This window comes from Pongo pygmaeus, chromosome 6, assembly GCF_028885625.2.
Source record: "Pongo pygmaeus isolate AG05252 chromosome 6, NHGRI_mPonPyg2-v2.0_pri, whole genome shotgun sequence".
Classification (NCBI taxonomy): Eukaryota; Metazoa; Chordata; class Mammalia; order Primates; family Hominidae; genus Pongo; species Pongo pygmaeus.
Window position 1 is genome coordinate 105,918,443 of NC_072379.2, and position 19,869 is coordinate 105,938,311.

A 19,869-nucleotide genomic window follows, 5' to 3' on the forward strand; every position below is an offset into this window, starting at 1 on the left:
TCTTGTTGTCCAGGCTGGAGTGCAATGGTGCAATCTGGGCTCACCACAACCTCCACCTCCCAAGTTCAAGAAATTCTCCTGCCTCAGCCTCCTGAGTAGCTGGGATTACAGGCATGCACCACCACACCCGGCTAATTTTGTATTTTTCGTAGAGATGGGGTTTCTCCATGTTGGTCAGGCTGATCTTGAACTCCCAACCTCAGGTGATTCGCCCACCTCGGCCTCCCAAAGTGCTGGGATTACAGGCGTGAGCCACCGTGCCTGGCTGATTGTTTTACTTTCTTATCATTCATGTATTCACTGGAATAGCTCTTTTAATTTTTTCAAGAACTTTTCCTTTGCATTTACAACTTGGCTAACTAGTATAAGAAACCTAGTTTTCCGCATTTCTCAGCTTTCAACATGTCTTCTTCACAAAGCTTACTCATTTCTAGCTTTTGATTTAAAATGAGAGGCATGTGACAGTTCCTGTCACTTGAACACTTAGAGGTCACTGTACGGTTATTAATTGGCCTAACTTCAATACTGTTGTGTCTCAGGAAACAGGAAAGCCTGAGGAGAGTGACAGGGTTGTGAGAATGGCCAGTTGGTGGGGCAGTCAGAACACACACACTTACTGATTCAGTTTGCCATCTTATATGGGGGCTGTTCATGGTGCCCCAAAACAATACAATAGTAACATCAAAGATCACTGATCACCTTAACAGATAAAATAACAAAAAAATTTGAAATATTGCGACAATATTACCAAAAGTGACAGGGAGACACAAATGAGCATACGTTGGAAACATGGCACCAATAGGCTTGCTTGATGCAGAATTGTCACTGACCTTAAATTTGTAAAAAATAAATAAATAAAAATAAAAATGCAGTATCTGTGTAGCACAATAGAGGTGAAGCACAACAAAACAAGGTATGCCTATACTGTATTATTCAATTTATATAAGGTATCTAAAGTAGTCGGGCACTTAGAAAGTAGAGTAGTGTTTGCCAGGGGAAAGTAAGGGGCAGGGAAATGGGAGGTGGTGTTCAATGGATACAGAATTTCAGTTTTATAAGATGAAAAAGATCTAGAGATCTGTTGCACAACAGAAAGCATCAGACAACATATAGGTAATACTATTTTTGTACTGTACACTTAAACTTAAGTTGATAAGTTTTAAGTAATGCAATTCTTAAGCTAATTCTTTTATCACAATTAAAAAATAAACACAAGAAATCACATGAATTAGGTTGGAGTGAAACTATTTATATTCCCACCTAAGAGTATGCCAAATTTATATTGGATTACTAAAAATAAACAAACAAACCATATTTCATTTCAGCATATTTTGCTATTTGAGCAAGCAGCCTAATCTGGTATTACTTTGCTTTGTATCAGAAAATCAGAATATACATTATATATAATTTTGTATAGCTTAAGTATAATACTCATGCATTAATTATATAACAGAACCAATAATATCTTTCACTTTTACTTAAAAAAAGTAGTTTTAGTAACGGCAAATTCTTTATGTAAACTAATTGATGCTGTATAGAATTTTGAGGAAGTGAAAAATTCATAACTGATTGCTAGAAAAGCCTATTACTCTGACAGAATCTTCCATTTTCTACAGTTTCTAAATACCATTTTTACACATCAAGAACAAACATATTATGGAAACATTTCTTTAGGCCTTCCCATTATAAGTTTTCTTTCTTCAGATAATTTAATATTTTACCATTTAAAACTACTGAAGGATATTTTCTGTCAATATTTCCATGGAATATTAAAATAAGTCTTGTGAAGGGTTCCTTGAGGGAAACAACTGTGACTGGAAAGGAAACAAAGGGGGAAAGCAGCTTTTGGAAGGCAAGGACTAGGTCACTTTGTTCAACTTTGTGTCCCAGTGCCTAGGCAAAACTTGTTCAAGAAAATTTTGTAAAACATTCACTTCATTATTAGATATTACTTTTCTCTATGGGTCATATGGTGATTTTTTTTAAAGTCTAAGCATTCCCTAGGAAATAAAGAGAAAAATCAAAAGGAGAAAATAATTGGAGCCAACTTTAAAGACAATGAACTGTTCACACTTTCATCTAACTTCTACCCATATGTATCTGCTCACTGTAGGTTTTCTAACACCACATAAAAAGGAGGATATTTTTTTCTTTTTTTTTTTATTATTATACTTTAAGTTCTAGAGTACATGTGCACGATGTGCAGGTTTGTTACATATGTATACATGTGCCATGTTGGTGTGCTGCACCCATTAACTTGTCATTTACATTAGGTATATCTCCTAATGCTATCCCTCCCCCCTCCCCCTACCCCACGACATGCCCCGGTGTGTGATGCTCCCCATCAACAGGAGGATATTAACCCATTTGTGTGAAAAGGTAAAACCGTTTAAATATTCAGCAAGTTTCTAACTTTAAGATTGAGAAAGTGTTCACCATTTCAATTTTGATGAATGGTATATCATAATGTACTAGAATATTCTAGAAATGTTCACATATATTATATACCCAAGCAATGACTGCATCAAAGAGAGAGAGACAAACAGAAAGTGATTCTGACTATAAATAAGTTGATTCACTCAAATAACTAAAGAGTTTGGGGAGAACTTTCCTCCATCCCACCTGACATTCTTTCAAATGTTGTTAAAAAGAGGTATTACATATGATCCTAATCAGGAAAAGACTGTTATACTTTGGGTTGTGTTCGTGTCCAGGACTTTATAACTCAAGTATGTGATATACAGGATTAAAAGTTTATAGGTAAATAATTACCACCGGGGAGGGGGATGAGAGAGAGAGAATGAATCAGTATAAAAGTTAGAAACAAAGCAAGAAGATATCGCCCTTAAATAGAATTATAGGCATTCATAGATTATTTGGATTTTACATGTAGCTTTCTATAATTTTGATAGGTCTGCAATTTGTTCAAATGTGAAGATAAACAATAGAAATGAATTCCTCTCGAATATTTGAACTCTGTAACAATAATACATTATATAGTTTTGAATAGCTAGAAGGAGGACAGTAAATGTTCCCAACACAAAGAAATGATAAATGTTTGAGATGGATATGCGAATTACCCTCATTTGCTCACTATACATTATATGTATCACATCACTATGTACTCTATAAATAGTACGTTATGTGTTCATTAAAAACATTTTAAAACTTAAAAAATTTTTAACGTGTATTTGAATTCTATTATTTCTTATTCTTCTTTTACTATGCTGGGTCAGTCCTCCAGTACAATGCAGAAAATAAGCAAGGATAAAGGGCATCGAAGGCCAGGCGCAGTGGCTCATGCCTGCAATCCCAGGACTTTGGGAGGCTGAGGCAGGTGGATCACGAGGCCAGGAGATCGAGACCATCCTGGCCAACATGGTGAAACCCCTGTCTCTACTAAAATACAAAAAAATAGCTAGGGGTGGTGGCACACACCTGTAGTCCCAGCTACTCAGGAGGCTGAGGCAGGAGAATCGCTTGAACCTGGGAGGTGGAAGCTGCAGTGACCTAAGATCGCACCACTGAACTCCAGCCTGGGTGACAGAGTGAGACTCCGTCTCAAAAAAAAAAAAAAAAAAAGGAATTTTGCCAAATACTCTTTCTACATCTATTTTGATAGTTATATCATTTGTATATACTACCGCACTTCTGTGGTAATATTGAAAATTTTTCAATATATATTCCTGAGCATGACTGTACTGTAATTTTCCTTTCTTGTAACCCTAAACTGGTCTTGTTACAGAGGTCATACTAGTTTCACAGAAAGAGTTGGGCAAGGGGTCTTCTCTAGAAAAACTTCATAATCTGTTCCTTGAAAGTTTGGTAGAATTTTCTTGAAAAACCATATGGGCCTACTAGTTTCTTGATCTGTAGACTTTAAACTACTGATTGAATTTCTTTAAAGGCTACAGGACTGTGGATGGCTTCTAATTCTACTTGAGCAATTTTGGAAAGCTGTATTTTTCTAGAAATCTGTCCATTTCTACTTGTATTTAAAAATTAGCATAAAGTTTTTCTTATTGTCCTCTTATTTTCTAATTTCTAATTTGATATAATTTTGAATTTACAGAAAAGATGCAGGAATAGCCCCCCAAAAACCCACTCATTATTTGCATACTCATATTTACCACGAGCCACATTTACTTTACCATCCTCATTTTATCTGTCTCCGAACCATCTGAAAGTAAGTTGCACACATCATGGCTCTGTACCACTAAATAATTCAGTGATCTCCTAGGAATAAAGACATTTTCCTATGTAACCATAGTACAGTTATCAATATTAGAATTTTTCTTTTTTTTTTTTTTTTTTAAAGAGATAGGGTCTCACTTTGTTGCCCAAGCTGGAGTGCTGTGATGCCATTACAGCTCACTGCACCCTCGAACTCCTGGGCTCAAGTGATCGCTCCCGCCTCAGCCTGCTGAGTAGCTGGGATTACACACTTGTACCAACATGCCTGGCTCTGGAGTTTTTAACACTGATCAATTCCTGAACAATGGATTGTACATTGTTAATATATAAAAGTACAACTAACTATTGCATATTATACTGAATTGTACATATTTTTAAACATATATCTTAACTGTACATTACCAATTTACAGAAGTACAACTGACTTTTATATATTGACTTACCTCTAATAGCTTTTGTAGGTTCCAATGGATTTTCCATATAGTCAATCATGTAATCTATAAAGATAATTTTCTTCTCTTCTAAACTGGAATCCTTTTATTTTTCTTGCCTATTCCACTAGCTAGAACAATGTTAAACAGAAGTAGTGAAAACAAAAAGAAATCCTTTCCCTATTTTAGGGGAGAAACATTAGGTTTCCACCATTAAATATGATTTTTTTTTTTGAGGCAGAGTCTTGCTCTGTCGCCCAGGCTGGAGTGCAGTGGTGCGATCTCTGCTCACTGCAACCTCTGCTTCCAAGGTTCAAGTGATTCTCTCCTGCCTAGGCCTCCAGAGTAGCTGGGACTACAGGCACATGCCATCATACTCGGCTTTTTTTCTTTTTTTTTTTTTTTTTGAGACGGAGTCTCGCTCTGTTGCCCAGGCTGGAGTGCGGTGGCCCGATCTCGGCTCACTGCAAGCTCCGCCTCCCAGGTTCACGCCATTCTCCTGCCTCAGCCTCCCAAGTAGCTGGTAGTACAGGCGCCCGCCACGACGCCCTGCTAATTTTTTGTATTTTCAGTAGAGACGAGGGTTTCATGGTGTTAGCCAGGATGGTCTGGATCTCCTGACCTGGTGATCTGCCCGCCTCGGCCTCCCAAAGTGCTGGGATTACAGGCGTGAGCCACTGCACCCGGCCTTTTTTGTATTTTTAGTGGAGACAGGGTTTCACCATGTTGGCCAGGCTGTTCTCAAACTCCTGAACTCAACTGACCCAACCCCCCTCGGACTCACAAAGTGCTGGGATTACAGGCATGAACCACTGCACCCAGTCTGATTTTACCTGTTCGTTTTTCTTAGATGCCTTTTATTAGGTTGAGAAAGCTTCCCTCTATACTTCTAGTTTGCCTAGAATTTTTTATCAGACATAGATGTTGGATTCTGTCAAATGCTGTTCCTGCATGTATTGAGAGGATCATACAAATTTTCTTTTACAGTTTCCTAGCTTTCTTTTTCCAGTAAGGCTTATATTAAAACCTCATTGGATCCTCCATAATTTTTAAATTTTTCTTTCATATTCTTCATAACCTAGTCTTTATGAGGCATTCTGGATAATTTCACTGATTCTATCTGCCAGACCTCTAATTTGCTCTTTAGCTTTTTGTAGTCTTGTGTTTAATGTATCTGCTCTTTTATTTCAACAACTTTATTTTTATTTCTAAATGTTCTATTGGTTCATTTTCAGATCTACCTAGTAATTTCTAAGTCACTTGTTTCTCAATTTTTTATTCCATATTTTAAAGGATTTCATTTACAGATACCTTAGATTCTTTATCAGATAATTCTACTATCTGAAATCCATAGCATCCTTGAGAAGTTCTTTAGGAGTCTAAAAGCCATTTTGCATTGTTTTTATTTTTTCTGCTCTCATTCACAGATTCTAGTTTATGAGACTGGCAATTTTTTACTGTGAGCTTATATTTGTCTAACCTTAATATAAGAATTCTGGTGGCTAAAACTAAAAATGTGTTCCTCTACAGAGGAACTGCATTTGTTTCTTACGGGAGTGACATGATGTTACCAGTTAAGGTTCATGTTAGCCACTACCCTGGGTCTTGGTGTAATGCAAGACTCTCAAGTTTCTTCTTCCATCTTGCTACATCCCCAAAGCACAGAGTATTGATCCCATCACTGATGTGGGTATTTGACCTCAAGACAACCCCATCTTGTGCATTCACCTATCACTCACAAATCCTCACTACAGGTTCAACTATTTTATCTTTACATGTATCTATATATGTATGGATGTCCCTCAAAGATTCTCTTATTTTTTGCAAGCTTAATAGTACATTAAAAATCATCTTTTTCTAATTTATGTAGAATTTGTATGTACTGTAGTGACAGAGCCTTTAAGAATATCTGGTCCCTATACAAGTAAAACAAGAAATCCTCTAACCTTTACAGATAAGAGTATTTACTAATAATAAGAGCCCTCAGAAATAATGCCACATATCTACAACTATCTGATCTTTGACAAACCTGAGAAAAACAAGCAATGGGGAAAGGATTCCCTATTTAATAAATGGTGCTGGGAAAACTGGCTAGCCATATGTAGAAAGCTGAAACTGGATCCCTTCCTTACACCTTATACAAAAATTAATTCAAGATGGATTAAAGACTTAAACATTAGACCTAAAACCATAAAAACCCTGGAAGAAAACCTAGGCAATACCATTCAGGACATAGGCATGGGCAAGGACTTCATGTCTAAAACACCAAAAACAATGGCCACAAAAGCCAAAATTGACAAATGGGATCTAATTAAACTGAAGAGCTTCTGCACAGCAAAAGAAACTACCATCAGAGTGAACAGGCAACCTACAAAATGGGAGAAAATTTTTGCAACCTACTCATCTGACAAAGGGCTAATATCCAGAATCTACAATGAACTCCAACAAATTTACAAGAAAAAAACACACAACCCCATCAAAAAGTGGGCGAAGGATATGAACAGACACTTCTCAAAAGAAGACATTTATGCAGCCAAAAGACACATGAAAAAATGCTCATCATCACTGGCCATCAGAGAAATGCAAATCAAAACCACAATGAGATACCATCTCACACCAGTTAGAATGGCGATCATTACAAAGTCAGGAAACAACAGGTGCTGGAGAGGATGTGGAGAAATAGGAACACTTTTACACTGTTGGTGGGACTGGAAACTAGTTCAACCATTGTGGAAGTCAGTGTGGCGATTCCTCAGGGATCTAGAACTAGAAATACCATTTGACCCAGCCATCCCATTACTGGGTATATACCCAAAGGACTATAAATCATGCTGCTATAAAGACACATGCACACGTATGTTTATTGTGGCACTATTTACAATAGCAAAGACTTGGAACCAACCCAAATGTCCAACAATGATAGACCGGATTAAGAAAATGTGGCACATATACACCATGGAATACTATGCAGCCATAAAAAATGATGAGTTCATGTCCTTTGTAGGGACATGGATGAAATTGGAAATCATCATTCTCAGCAAACTATCTCAAGGACAAAAAACCAAACACCGCATGTTCTCACTCATAGGTGGGAATTGAACAATGAGAACACATGGACACAGGAAGGGGAACATCACACTCCGGGGACTGTTGTGGGGTGGGGGGAGGGGGGAGGGATAGCATTAGGAAATATACCTAATGCTAAATGACGAGTTAATGGGTGCAGCACACCAACATGGCACATGTATACATATGAAACAAACCTGCACGTTGTGCACATGTACCCTAAAACTTAAAGTATAATAATAATAAAATTTTTTTTTAAATGGTCCTTCGCAAGGTAATTGTAAAACAAAAACAAAAACAAAAACAAAACACAGAAATCTACCTGGTTTATCCCTATTCAATATTTTAATCAAATTGAGAATCCATAGATAAATAAGTTGAACATTTATCTCATAATATTGAAAAGATTTCAAATTTGGATGTCCTAAATTTCAAAAGATTTCAAATTTGGATTGGATGTCCTAAATTTTTGAGTTAGAGTCTTTAATGCTATCTTCAAATCATTTGATATGTCTAAAAGGGCAAAAGAAAACACATTATTTTTCATAGTTAGGATTCTCATTAGTAATACAGCAACTGAAAATGCTGAATGCTCTCCAAATTTAGTTTAATGCATCCTATACATATGATTTCAAGATTCTGTTCAATGATAAAAATTGCCGGCTTAGAAAATGAAAGTATCATATCTATAATCCCCCACACAGCTAAGCTGACTTAATCCTGCAAATAAGAATCTACAGCCTGTTTTCCAATGTGTAGATCCTTAATAATTTGTCAATAATTTGCTACACTCACTTTCAAGCAAAGTATTATATAGTATTGGTGATTAGACAGTGATAATAAAACTCTTAACTGGTTTTAAAGATGTCAACATTGAATTTCTTAATGTCTAATAATCAACCTAAAATTCTAATTTAAAAATGAAATACTGCATCCATTCATATAAACCATAGAAAACACAATATAGTAAAGAGAAAAAGAATATTTAATGTTAAAAGAATATTCAATGTTAAAATGCCAAAATAATATGGATAGGTATAAATATATCTTTTCAAATTATCATATAAACTGAAAATAACAGGATAATTTTATAAGCTAGCCAGGGCATTTATTAATGCAGAAGCAGAATTAGTTATCTCAACTAAAAAACAGCTTTCAAAAGGCTGTACATTTAAACTAAAATACCGCTTAGGTTATGAGCTGAGAGGAATGAAATAATAATAAACTAAAATGTCCCTAAGATTGTTACACCAGATATAATTGGTCAAGTTTTATTTTATATTCAGACCATTTATGCCCTCTTTATATTCTGATATATCCTTTATACCATTATAGCCATCAACTGTAAAAACTTCTGAACTAGTAAAGCATTACAGAATCCCACTATCATGTGGGATTTTTTTTCCCTTGAACATTCCTAAGATTACACTTTGAATACTAATCTACACAGTTGTCTCTGTCATCTGAAATCAAAATCTTAGCAAAAACCAAGGCAGATTTGGAAGATTACGTTGAAAACTAAGTTTTAAAGTAAACCCAAATGTTTATTTTTTTGTCTGCTAAAAAAAGTATATAATTTAGAATTAATAATTCTCACAAGACTCTGCAGAACACAACTAAGAAATACCATTTTCAAATTGTTATAGCAACAAAATTACCACGTTAGGTCATAACTCACTTTAGTAAAGTGAGACATATGAATTTGATACATTCAGAGGAAATCCTTGACACTGGTTTAAGGAAGCATGATCAATAATTTAAATTTCTGATACTCTACATGAATTAATGTACAAGCATATCATGTTATTAGAACTACTGAGTAAAACTGACTTTCTCACATGGCAAGATTCTTTACCAGCTAGCATTTGTTCAGTTTATGAACCCTATATAAAAGTTCCAGCATTAAAAAAAGACTGAACTAGGGCTGGGTGCAGTGGCTCATGCCTGTAATCCCAGCACTTTGGGAAGCCAAGGCGGGCAGATCACGAGGTCAGGAGTTCGAGACCAGTCCTACCCATATGGTGAAACCCCATCTCTACTAAAAATACAAAAATTAGCCAGCATGGTGGTGGGTGCATGTAATCCCAGCTATTCAGGAAGCTGAGGCAGGAGAATCGCTTGAACCCAGGAGGCGGAGGTTGCAGTAAGCTGAGACCACGCCATTGCACTCTAGGCTGGGCAACAAGAGTGAGACTCCGTCTCAAATAAAATAAAATAAAATAAATGCGAAACTTAATAATTATGATAGCAAATTGTCAAGTCAGTCTCTGAAATAAGTGTAAATTATTTCACTTCCCCTCATAATATCTCAGTTCTGTGGGCACTATTATTATCCTCATCTGATATTTGAGATTACATGACCTACCCAAGGTTGCACAATCAGTGGTAGCAAATCATACCTGTCTGATAGCAGGTCAAAACTCTTAATTACTACATTGTCCTGCCCTTGACACCACTTGAATAACTGTTACAAAAGAAGCCCTTTAAGATTTGGCTTTCCAAATGCTAAAAGCTATAGTTACTCTTACGTAAATTATTTTAGACCACTTTTAACATATTTTAGGGATCTGGGCAGACTGACTATAAAATATAACACATAAAGATTATTAAATAATGAGCGTAGCAGGACAGTTTGTTTTTGCTACAGATGAAGTCTTAGAACATTAACTAATGAAAAATTTTTTCACAAACACAGGTTTAAAAAATCTACAGGAAAACACAAATTTAAAAAATGAGTTACCATGACATACCTATTAGAACAGCCGATCTCCAAAACACTGACAAATCCAAATATTGGCAAGGATGGGGAACAAAAATAACTCTCTTTCTTTGCTAATGGGAATACAAAATGATACAGCAACTTTCAAAAACAGTTTGGCAGTTTCTTACTAAGCTACATATAGTCTAACAATACAGTCAGCAAGCGCAACTCTTATGTATTTACCCGAAAGAGATGAAAATGCAAAAGGCTGAGCAAGAGGTGAAAACCACACAATAATGTCTACAGTAGCTTTATTCATAACTGGCAAAAACTGGAGGCAACCAAAATATCTTTCAATAAATGAATGAATAAACAAACTGAGGTATATCTAGGCAATGGAATATTGTTCAGTGATTAGAAGAAAACTACCAAACCAAAATAAGCCATTGAAGGAACCTTAAACGCATATTGCTAAGTGGAAGAAGGCATTCAGAAAAGGCAACTTACTGTGTAATTCCAATTACATGACATTTTGAAAAAGGCAAAAACTATGAAGTCAGTAAAAAGATCAGTGGTTACAGAGGTTTAGAAGGGAATTCAAGCAAGAATGAATAGGTAGAAAGGAATTTTTAGGGAAGTGAAACTAGTAAAACCATTCTGTGTGATACTGGAATGGTGGATGCATGACATACATTTGCATAAAGCATTGTGCATAGTGGTATATTTGTTACAACTGATGAACCACTACTGTTACATTATCAACTGAAGTCCACAGTTTACACATTAGAGTTTGCTCTTAGCACGGTATAGTCCCATGGTTCTTGCATAATGCATAACATTGTACTTTCTGCTCAATATTTTGTAAACCTAAAGCTGCCCTAAAATAAAAATTAATTTTAAAACAACTCTAGATATTGAACTACAATAAAAGGACAATAATTATAAAAATTATTTAACAAAGGAAAATGTAAAATAAAGGCTTTTTTGGGTAGAAATAAAACAAGCTGGTAAGAAGAAATGAAATACAGAAATTTCATCATAGCTTACAGTGAATTACAGAAGCATTGAAACCAAATGGTTTGAAAACAAAGAAATCTGGAAAATATATTCTTAATTTTCCTACTTGATACGAAATTAATAATGTAACTGTTTATAATCCATTTTCTAAACCAAAGAAAACATATCTATTAATTTAGCTTTCAGTGAATTTCAAGTACAGACTACTGCTTGTACAACTTTTAGCCAAGTGTGGTGGTGCAAACCTGTAGTCACAGCTATTTGGAGGCTGAGGCAGGAAGATCACTTCAGCCTAGGAGTTTGAAACCAGCCTGGGCAATACAGTGAGACCCTGACTCATAATAAATAAAACAAAATAATAAAATAAGTAATTAAAAATTTTACTTTCTCAAAGGCAGCTTTTGAATAAAAAAAGAAAAAAATTTCAGTACTTTTTTTTAAGTCTGTTATAGACAGATTCCAGTGCAGAAAAGATAATTGCTAGTAATGATTGCCCTAGGGAAAAAAAGTATTAATTTCTGAACAAACATTATAGAAAACATATGACATAATTCTAATATTATTTCATCCTGTACTATTTATACTCTTTTACTTCATTTTTAAAATAAATAAAATTTTATTCACAGGTATAAAAGGCTAAGTCACTAAATTAGAAAGAATTTTCAATATCAGGATAGATCCTTAAATATCTTAAAACTGCAAAAACTTGTAGAGTAAGAAGAACATTCTATTCATAACCTTTTCCTTGAAAAGAGGTTACAAAAAGAGATCTTGGTGCATATATCACTCTTCAGTGACTCAAGAGATATATCATTATCTACTCAAGTTTGAAATTTCCTGAAGAATATAAGGGTTATTATTTAGGGTCCCCAAATCATTCTAAAAATCCTGAACTTTTTATAAAGGTTCTATTGCCAATGATAATTATCTTAACTAGAAAAATAATGTTCTTACTTGGTAGTTACATCCTTAGCAAAAATATTTGTTTATAGCTTTATAATAAAGATGTATTTGAAGAAAAAGACTATACAAAGAAATTGTGCTAAATATTGAGGACCTTATGTGCTGTCTTTTGAGTTTTTTTTTTTACTTTTCTCTTGCTCTGGAATTCCCAAGTATGGAGAGGGAAACGTCACTTTGGACTTTTCACAAAAGACTGATCTTTTCTACAGATAGGTACACTGAATTCCAAGAGACTAAATTTTTTCATAAATATTGCCCTCAAAAAAATTTCAACTAAACTGGTAATTTACATTAAAATTTATATATAAATAGGTATGTGTGTGTGGCATAGGAATATATTCTTAAATAGCGTGAGAATAGTCTCTGAAACAGCAATCTTTAATGGTTTTATTTTAATGAGAAGTTTCTTAAGTACACGAAATAGGTGAATAAAAAGCATATATCCCTATACCTAACAATCCTTTTTAATCAGTAATGATTCATATGCATTTTCTTTCTCTCTTTCTCTCCTTCTCTCTTTCTTCCTGAAAGGGTCTCGCTTTGTTACTCAGGCTAGAGTACAGTGGTGCAATCTTAACTGACTACAACCTTGAACTCCTAGGCTCAAGCAATCCTCCTGCTTCAGACTCCTGAATATCTGGAACTACAGGTGTACACTACCATTCCTGGCTAATTGTTTTAGTTTTTGTAGAGATGTGGTCTCCCTATGTTGCCCAGGCTGGTTTTTTTGAACTCATGGCATCAAAAGATTCTCTCTCCTCAGCCTCCCAAATTGTTGGGATTACAGGCATCAGCCACTGTCCCTGGACTCATATGCATTTAAAATCTGGCCTGCACAAGTTGCCAGTGTTCATTCACCTTAATAATTTATTGTTATCAAGAATTTATATGTGTTTTTATGTAGAAACTCTACCCAATGTAATAATATTACAAACATAAGCCTCCTAAATAGCAGTATTATTTACTTTTGATATTTTCATTAGATTCTCCTGAGTACAGTTGTTTCATTATAACTGTTCTTATGTTGTTTATAGAATATTAAATTGTTCAAAAGGAATAACAATATGAAAAGTAAAAATCAATGTACAAAAATCACAAGCATTCTTATACACCAACAACAGACAAACAGAGAGCCAAACCATGAGTGAACTCCCATTCACAATTGCTTCAAAGAGAATAAAATACTTAGGAATCCAACTTACAAGGGACGTGAAGGACCTCTTCAAGGAGAACTACAAACCACTGCTCAATGAAATAAAAGAGGACACAAACAAATGGAAGAACATTCCATGCTCATGGGTAGGAAGAATCAATATCGTGAAAATGGCCATACTGCCCAAGGTAATTTATAGATTCAATGCCATCCCCATCAAGCTACCAATAACTTTCTTCACAGAATTGGAAAAAACTACCTTAAAGTTCATATGGAACCAAAAAAGGGCCCGCATCGCCAAGTCAATCCTAAGCCAAAAGAACAAAGCTGGAGGCATCACACTACCTGACTTCAAACTATACTACAAGGCAACAGTAACCAAAACAGCATGGTACTGGTACCAAAACAGAGATATAGATCAATGGAACAGAACAGAGCCCTCAGAAATAATGCCGCATATCTACAACTATCTGATCTTTGATAAACCTGAGAAAAACAAGCAATGGGGAAAGGATTCCCTATTTAATAAATGGTGCTGGGAAAACTGGCCAGCCATATGTAGAAAGCTGAAACTGGATCCCTTCCTTACACCTTATACAAAAATTAATTCAAGATGGATTAAAGACTTAAACATTAGACCTAAAACCATAAAAACCCTAGAAGAAAACCTAGGCATTACCATTCAGGACATACGGATGGGCCAGGACTTCATGTCTAAAACACCAAAAACAATGGCCACAAAAGCCAAAATTGACAAATGGGATCTAATTAAACTGAAGAGCTTCTGCACAGTTAAAGAAACTACCATCAGAGTGAACAGGCAACCTACAAAATAGGAGAAAATTTTCACAACCTACTCATCTGACAAAGGGCTAATATCCAGAATCTACAATGAACTCCAACAAATTTACAAGAAAAAAACCAACAGCCCCATCAAAAAGTGGGCAAAGGATATGAACAGACACTTCTCAAAAGAAGACATTTATGCAGCCAAAAGACACATGAAAAAATGCTCATCATCACTGGCCATCAGAGAAATGCAAATCAAAACCACAATGAGATACCATCTCACACCAGTTAGAATGGCGATCATTACAAAGTCAGGAAACAACAGGTGCTGGAGAGGATGTGGAGAAATAGGAACACTTTTACACTGTTGGTGGGACTGGAAACTAGTTCAACCATTGTGGAAGTCAGTGTGGCGATTCCTCAGGGATCTAGAACTAGAAATACCATTTGACCCAGCCATCCCATTACTGGGTATATACCCAAAGGACTATAAATCATGCTGCTATAAGACACATACACACGTATGTTTATTGCGGCACTATTCACAATAGCAATGACTTGGAACCAACCCAAATGTCCAACAATGATAGACTGGATTAAGAAAATGTGGCACATATACACCATGGAATACTATGCAGCCATAAAAAATGATGAGTTCATGTCCTTTGTAGGGACATGGATGAAATTGGAAATCATCATTCTCAGTAAACTATCGCAAGGACAAAAAACCAAACACCACATGTTCTCACTCATAGATGGGAATTGAACAATGAGAACACATGGACACAGGAAGGGGAACATCACACTCTGGGGACTGTTGTGGGGTGGGGGGAGCGGGGAGGGATAGCATTAGGAGATATACCTAATGCTAAATGGCAAGTTAATGGGTGCAGCACACCAGCATGGCACATGTATACATATGTAACTAACCTGCACACTGTGCACATGTATCCTAGAACTTAAAGTATAATAATAATAATAATAAAAAAGGCTCAAAATGAGGCCACTGCACATAAAGACTAAATAGATTCATTTGTGTAGAAAGACAGCCAAAATCAGAACAAATGAATGAAAACACTGCAAGTATAGTTGTTTGTCTGTAAATATGAAGGCCCAATATTAATTATCCCATCTAGTAATAAATGCAAAACATGAGTGACTATACACCTTGACAAAAGCATCTCATTGTTTCTTTCACACAATTGAAAGCCAAGTAGAAAGCAGGGTAAAGTTACTGATATAAATATATGTGCACAAAACAGTTAACATAACAGGTCTGAGTAGCTATTGTCAGAAAATCCTGATTGCAAGGTTGGTATTTGGCTAGCATCTAGGAACTCAGATTTTGAGAAGGACCCCATAATTCTCTGTTAAGAGTTGTTCACTGTACCTAAACTGTCTGTGACAAACAATATGGTTTATACTGAACACTTGCTTTTCTACTGGGAGTCTAGAATTTTGGTATGTCTTTAGGCATTAACTAACCCCTGATAAAACTCTGGACTCACAAGCTCAAGTTGAGTTTTCCCAGTAGACAGCACTTTTTACATGCTGTCATAACTTGCTGCTGGAATAACCAAGGGGGTCATGTCTAACTCCAGTGGGAGAGGACTCTTTGGAAGCTTGCATCTGGTCTCCTCTAGACCTTGCCCCATGCATCTTTTTTTCCTTTTGCTGATTTTGCTGCGCATCCTTTCACTGCCACAAATCATAGCCATGAGTACAACTATATGCTGGTGATGGCAGGGGCGACCTGTCTGGAGCAGCCACTGCCATGAGGCTGGCTGCAGCGGAGAGCTGGCAGGAGTCCCACCCACTTCTGAATTGGAGGGGTGGGACTCTGCCCTCCTGGCTGTAGCTGCAGCTGCCCAGCAACAGCTGTGGACCGAGGCATCCCTGTGTTCTTGGGGACCTGGGAAGCCCCCTACCTCCACAGGCTTGAAAGTGCCTGCTCCCACTGCCTGGCCTCTCCCCGCTCCCAGCACCTACTTTGATTTCACAGCACAACTGAGGCCAAGCCCAGGTGCTGTCACATCTCAGCCAGGTGTGTGCACACTCAGGGAAGCACACCAGCCCTCTGCCACCTTGGCCTACTCCAGACTTTGGACACCAACAAGCATGGGAGGAAGGCCGAGGGAGTGTTGAGGGCAGCTCAGTGAGGGCCTGCAGGTGCCCCTTGGCATGAATAGCCTGAGTGCTGTGGACGACAGGTTGATGGTGGCGGGAGGCAGAAAGGCTGCTGGGCAGAAATGGGCGAGTCCGTGGTGAGAACCTACATTTAAGCCAGGGATCTGAAGCCTGGGGGCTGGAATGCCAGTTCTGCAGACTGGAGTGAGAAGTTATGGTGCTTTTTCCAGGCCTGCCCATCGCCAACCATGGACCAATCAGTACACACTTCCTCCCTTCTGAAGCCCATAAAAACCCCCGACTCAGCCAGACTCGGGCAGATGACAGGACTATCTGCCTGTGGATAGGAGCTACCCACTCTGGGTCTCCTCTGTACTGAGGGCTGCACAAACGACAGGATGACCTGCCAGGAGATACAAGCTAAGCACTCTGGGTCTCCTCTCTGCTGAGGGAGATGTCTGCTGAGGGACATCTACACAGATGTCAGGATGACCAGCTTGCAGATGGGACCTATCCACTCCAGGTCTCCTCTCTACTGAAGACTGTACATACATCAAGATGACCTGCCTGCGGAAGGGACCTACCCACTCTGGGTCTCCTCTCCACTGAGGGCTGCACAGGTAACAAGATGACCTACCAGCAGATACAAGCTAACCACTCGAGGTCTCCTCTATGCTGAGGGCTGCGCAGATGACAGGGTGACCTGCCCGCAGATATAAGCTGACCACTCTAGGTCTCCTCTATGCTGAGGGCTGCATGGATGTCGGGATGACCAGCCTGTGGATGGTACCTACCCACTTCAGATCTCCTCTACACTGAGGGCTGCACAGACATCAGGATGGTCTGCCTGTGGAATGGAGCTAAACACTGCAGGTCACCTCTCCACTAAGAGCTGGACACTTGTGGGGACGACCTGCTTGCAGAAAGGAGCTACCCACTTCGGGTTGCCACTCAGTGAAGCTCCTCTCTGCCTTGCTCACCTTCCAGTTGTCCACATACCTCATTCTTCTTGGATGTGGGACAAGAATTCAGGACCCGCCAAATGGCTGGACTAAAAAAGCTGTAACACAAACAAGGCTGAAACATGCCCCCACTCCTCACCACGTTCTGGGCAACAAGAAGGAGAGAAGAGCTGTGGCCTTTTGGGGAGCCCACACCTAGGGGCACCCCGAACCAGGGCTGTGACACCTTCTTTGGGATTCTGCAATTCCTGGTGTCTCTTGAGTTTCCAGGTGTCACTACATTCCTCTCATCTAGATGTGGGCGCCTGCAGCATAAGCTGTGTGCAGTACATCTGATCCAGCTGCAGCCTCACATGGAGCTAGCACCTGTGCTGACACCTGGAGCTGCCTGCCCTGCCACAGCAGCCAGTGTGCCTGGCTGTGCACAGCGGCTGGACCCCAGGCTTGTCACTCACATACCACTCACCACTCTGTCCTTGGCTCGTGTTTGTCAGTTGTGGGGTCTGGGCTGGTAGTGCGAGCCAAGTGCAACCTGCTAGGCCAAGTGGGCGGAACGAGCCCAGCAGGCACGAGCAATATTCAGGCAGAAGGCACCACTGGTCACAGGAGTTTCTGGCTGGCGAAGTGACACCCTAAGGATCCTGGACACTGGGTCCTATCGATCCTCCTAATAAATCATCAAACTTGAGGGATAGTCCTGGAGGCTTTCCACACAGTATACAAAATATTTAATATTGTGGACTTACAAAGGAAATTACCTATACCATAACACTGGAAACTCAGGAAACTTTTTTCTTTGGGCTACTGGAGGTTAGGATTTAACAATCGGTAGCATCATTATCCTATGAATCATTATCAAAAACACATCAATATAATGAATAAAATGTAGAATCAGGGATTCCTATGCATGGAAAGAATTCTTATGGCCCATGAGGCTAGTAGATTGGTGGATGACAGAAAGATCTCAGAATATGGAAAATGAATATAGCAAAGTACTTTATGGGAAAAATCAATGACCTTCAGTAAACACATTATAATGACTTCTATTTAAATGTCGTATTTATCAAAAGTTTTCACCTTATTCTCTAGTGGAAGTTTTAAAGCACTTATAAGCTGTCATTTATATGACAGAAAATGAGAAATTAGTATATACATTACAGAAATTAATCTATAAATAATACTATTGCTAGCAGCTACTCCATAAACAAATATGATTACATTTATTTTAGTTTATTTATTTATTTTTGAGATAGAGTTTCGCTCTGTCACCGAGGCTGGAGTGCAGTGGCGCGACCTCAGCTCACTGCAACCTCTGCCTCCTGGTTTGAAGCAATTCTCCTGCCTCAGCCTCCCGAGTAGCTGGGACTACAGGCATATGCCACCATGCCTGGCTAATTTTTGTATTTTTATTAGAGACTGAGTTTCACCATATTGGTCAGGCTGGTCTCGAACTCCTCACCTCATGATCCACCCACCTTGGCCTCCCAAAGTGCTGGGATTACAGGCGTGAGCCACCGCGCCCAGCCCCATGATTACATTTATATTGCAAGGAACATTTATAGTTGTCAAGAAATACACTTCTCTATTGCCATTTGATATGTAGCCACTCTATAAGGTAGTAACACAAATGATGCTGACTCATATATTCCTGTTTTGTACAAGAAAGATATAAAAATATTTTCATTTAAACATACCTTAACTATTTCTTCAATGAAACAAATGTGAGAAACAGGATCTCTCTTCTTGGCCAATACTTTTTGTAGATGTTGTACCTTAAATGAAACAAGTGTAAAGCTTAGGCAATAGAAAAAGCAAGAAAAGACAAATGGCAACCTTTACGTACATTATCATCAGCTAGTGGAGGTATTTTGAATGCCCATCAATTAAAAAACCTGCCCAAGGTCACACAACTTGGAATAACCAGGAGTTAATCCATATTAATGTTTTTTCCACTCCTTCAAACATTTACCTGTCCACAAACGGCATAAATATGATCCATAAGTTTCTCCATATTGGTCCAGAGTGAAGCACGCAAAGCTGCAGTATTTCCTGGGGTTGGCATGGTAGATCGTCCAGGTCCCCCTGGTTATGAGTGAGAAAGAACAATGAAAAATAAAGTTTTCCAAAGGCAAATATATATATGTTATTATGAAAACCATACACAAGCTAAAAAATGAGACGTTCCTTCTTTAGGAAATAATTTATTATGAGTAAGAATCTTAACCTTTTATGCTTAAGAAAGAAAGGGAAGCGACACATACCCAGGAAGGATAAAATGGAAATTGATGAAAATGGTTTCCTACGAGAGGTGTGAGAATGGTGGGAAATGAAACAGGTGAAAGGTACAGGGATGGAGGTGAGTCTTCCTCTGTTTCCTACCGCTCTCATGCCCCTTGTAGGAAACCATCTTCACTAATTTCCCATTTATCCTGTGTATGCACATGTGTGTGTATGTGTGTGTTGTAT

The 19,869-nt window shown here is 38.0% G+C and overlaps 1 protein-coding gene across 1 annotated transcript in view; it reads right to left on the reverse strand.

Annotated features, from left to right (window-relative positions):
- The window catches only part of COG5 (component of oligomeric golgi complex 5), a 377,356-nt gene that overhangs the window by 148,487 nt on the left and 209,000 nt on the right, over positions 1–19,869 (reverse strand). The window contains exons 9-10 of the mRNA XM_054494192.2: positions 19,373–19,485; positions 19,098–19,175 (exon numbers count right to left, since the gene is read on the reverse strand). Of these exons, the coding sequence (XP_054350167.1) occupies positions 19,098–19,175; positions 19,373–19,485 (191 nt within the window). The remainder of the gene's footprint in view (positions 1–19,097; positions 19,176–19,372; positions 19,486–19,869) is intronic.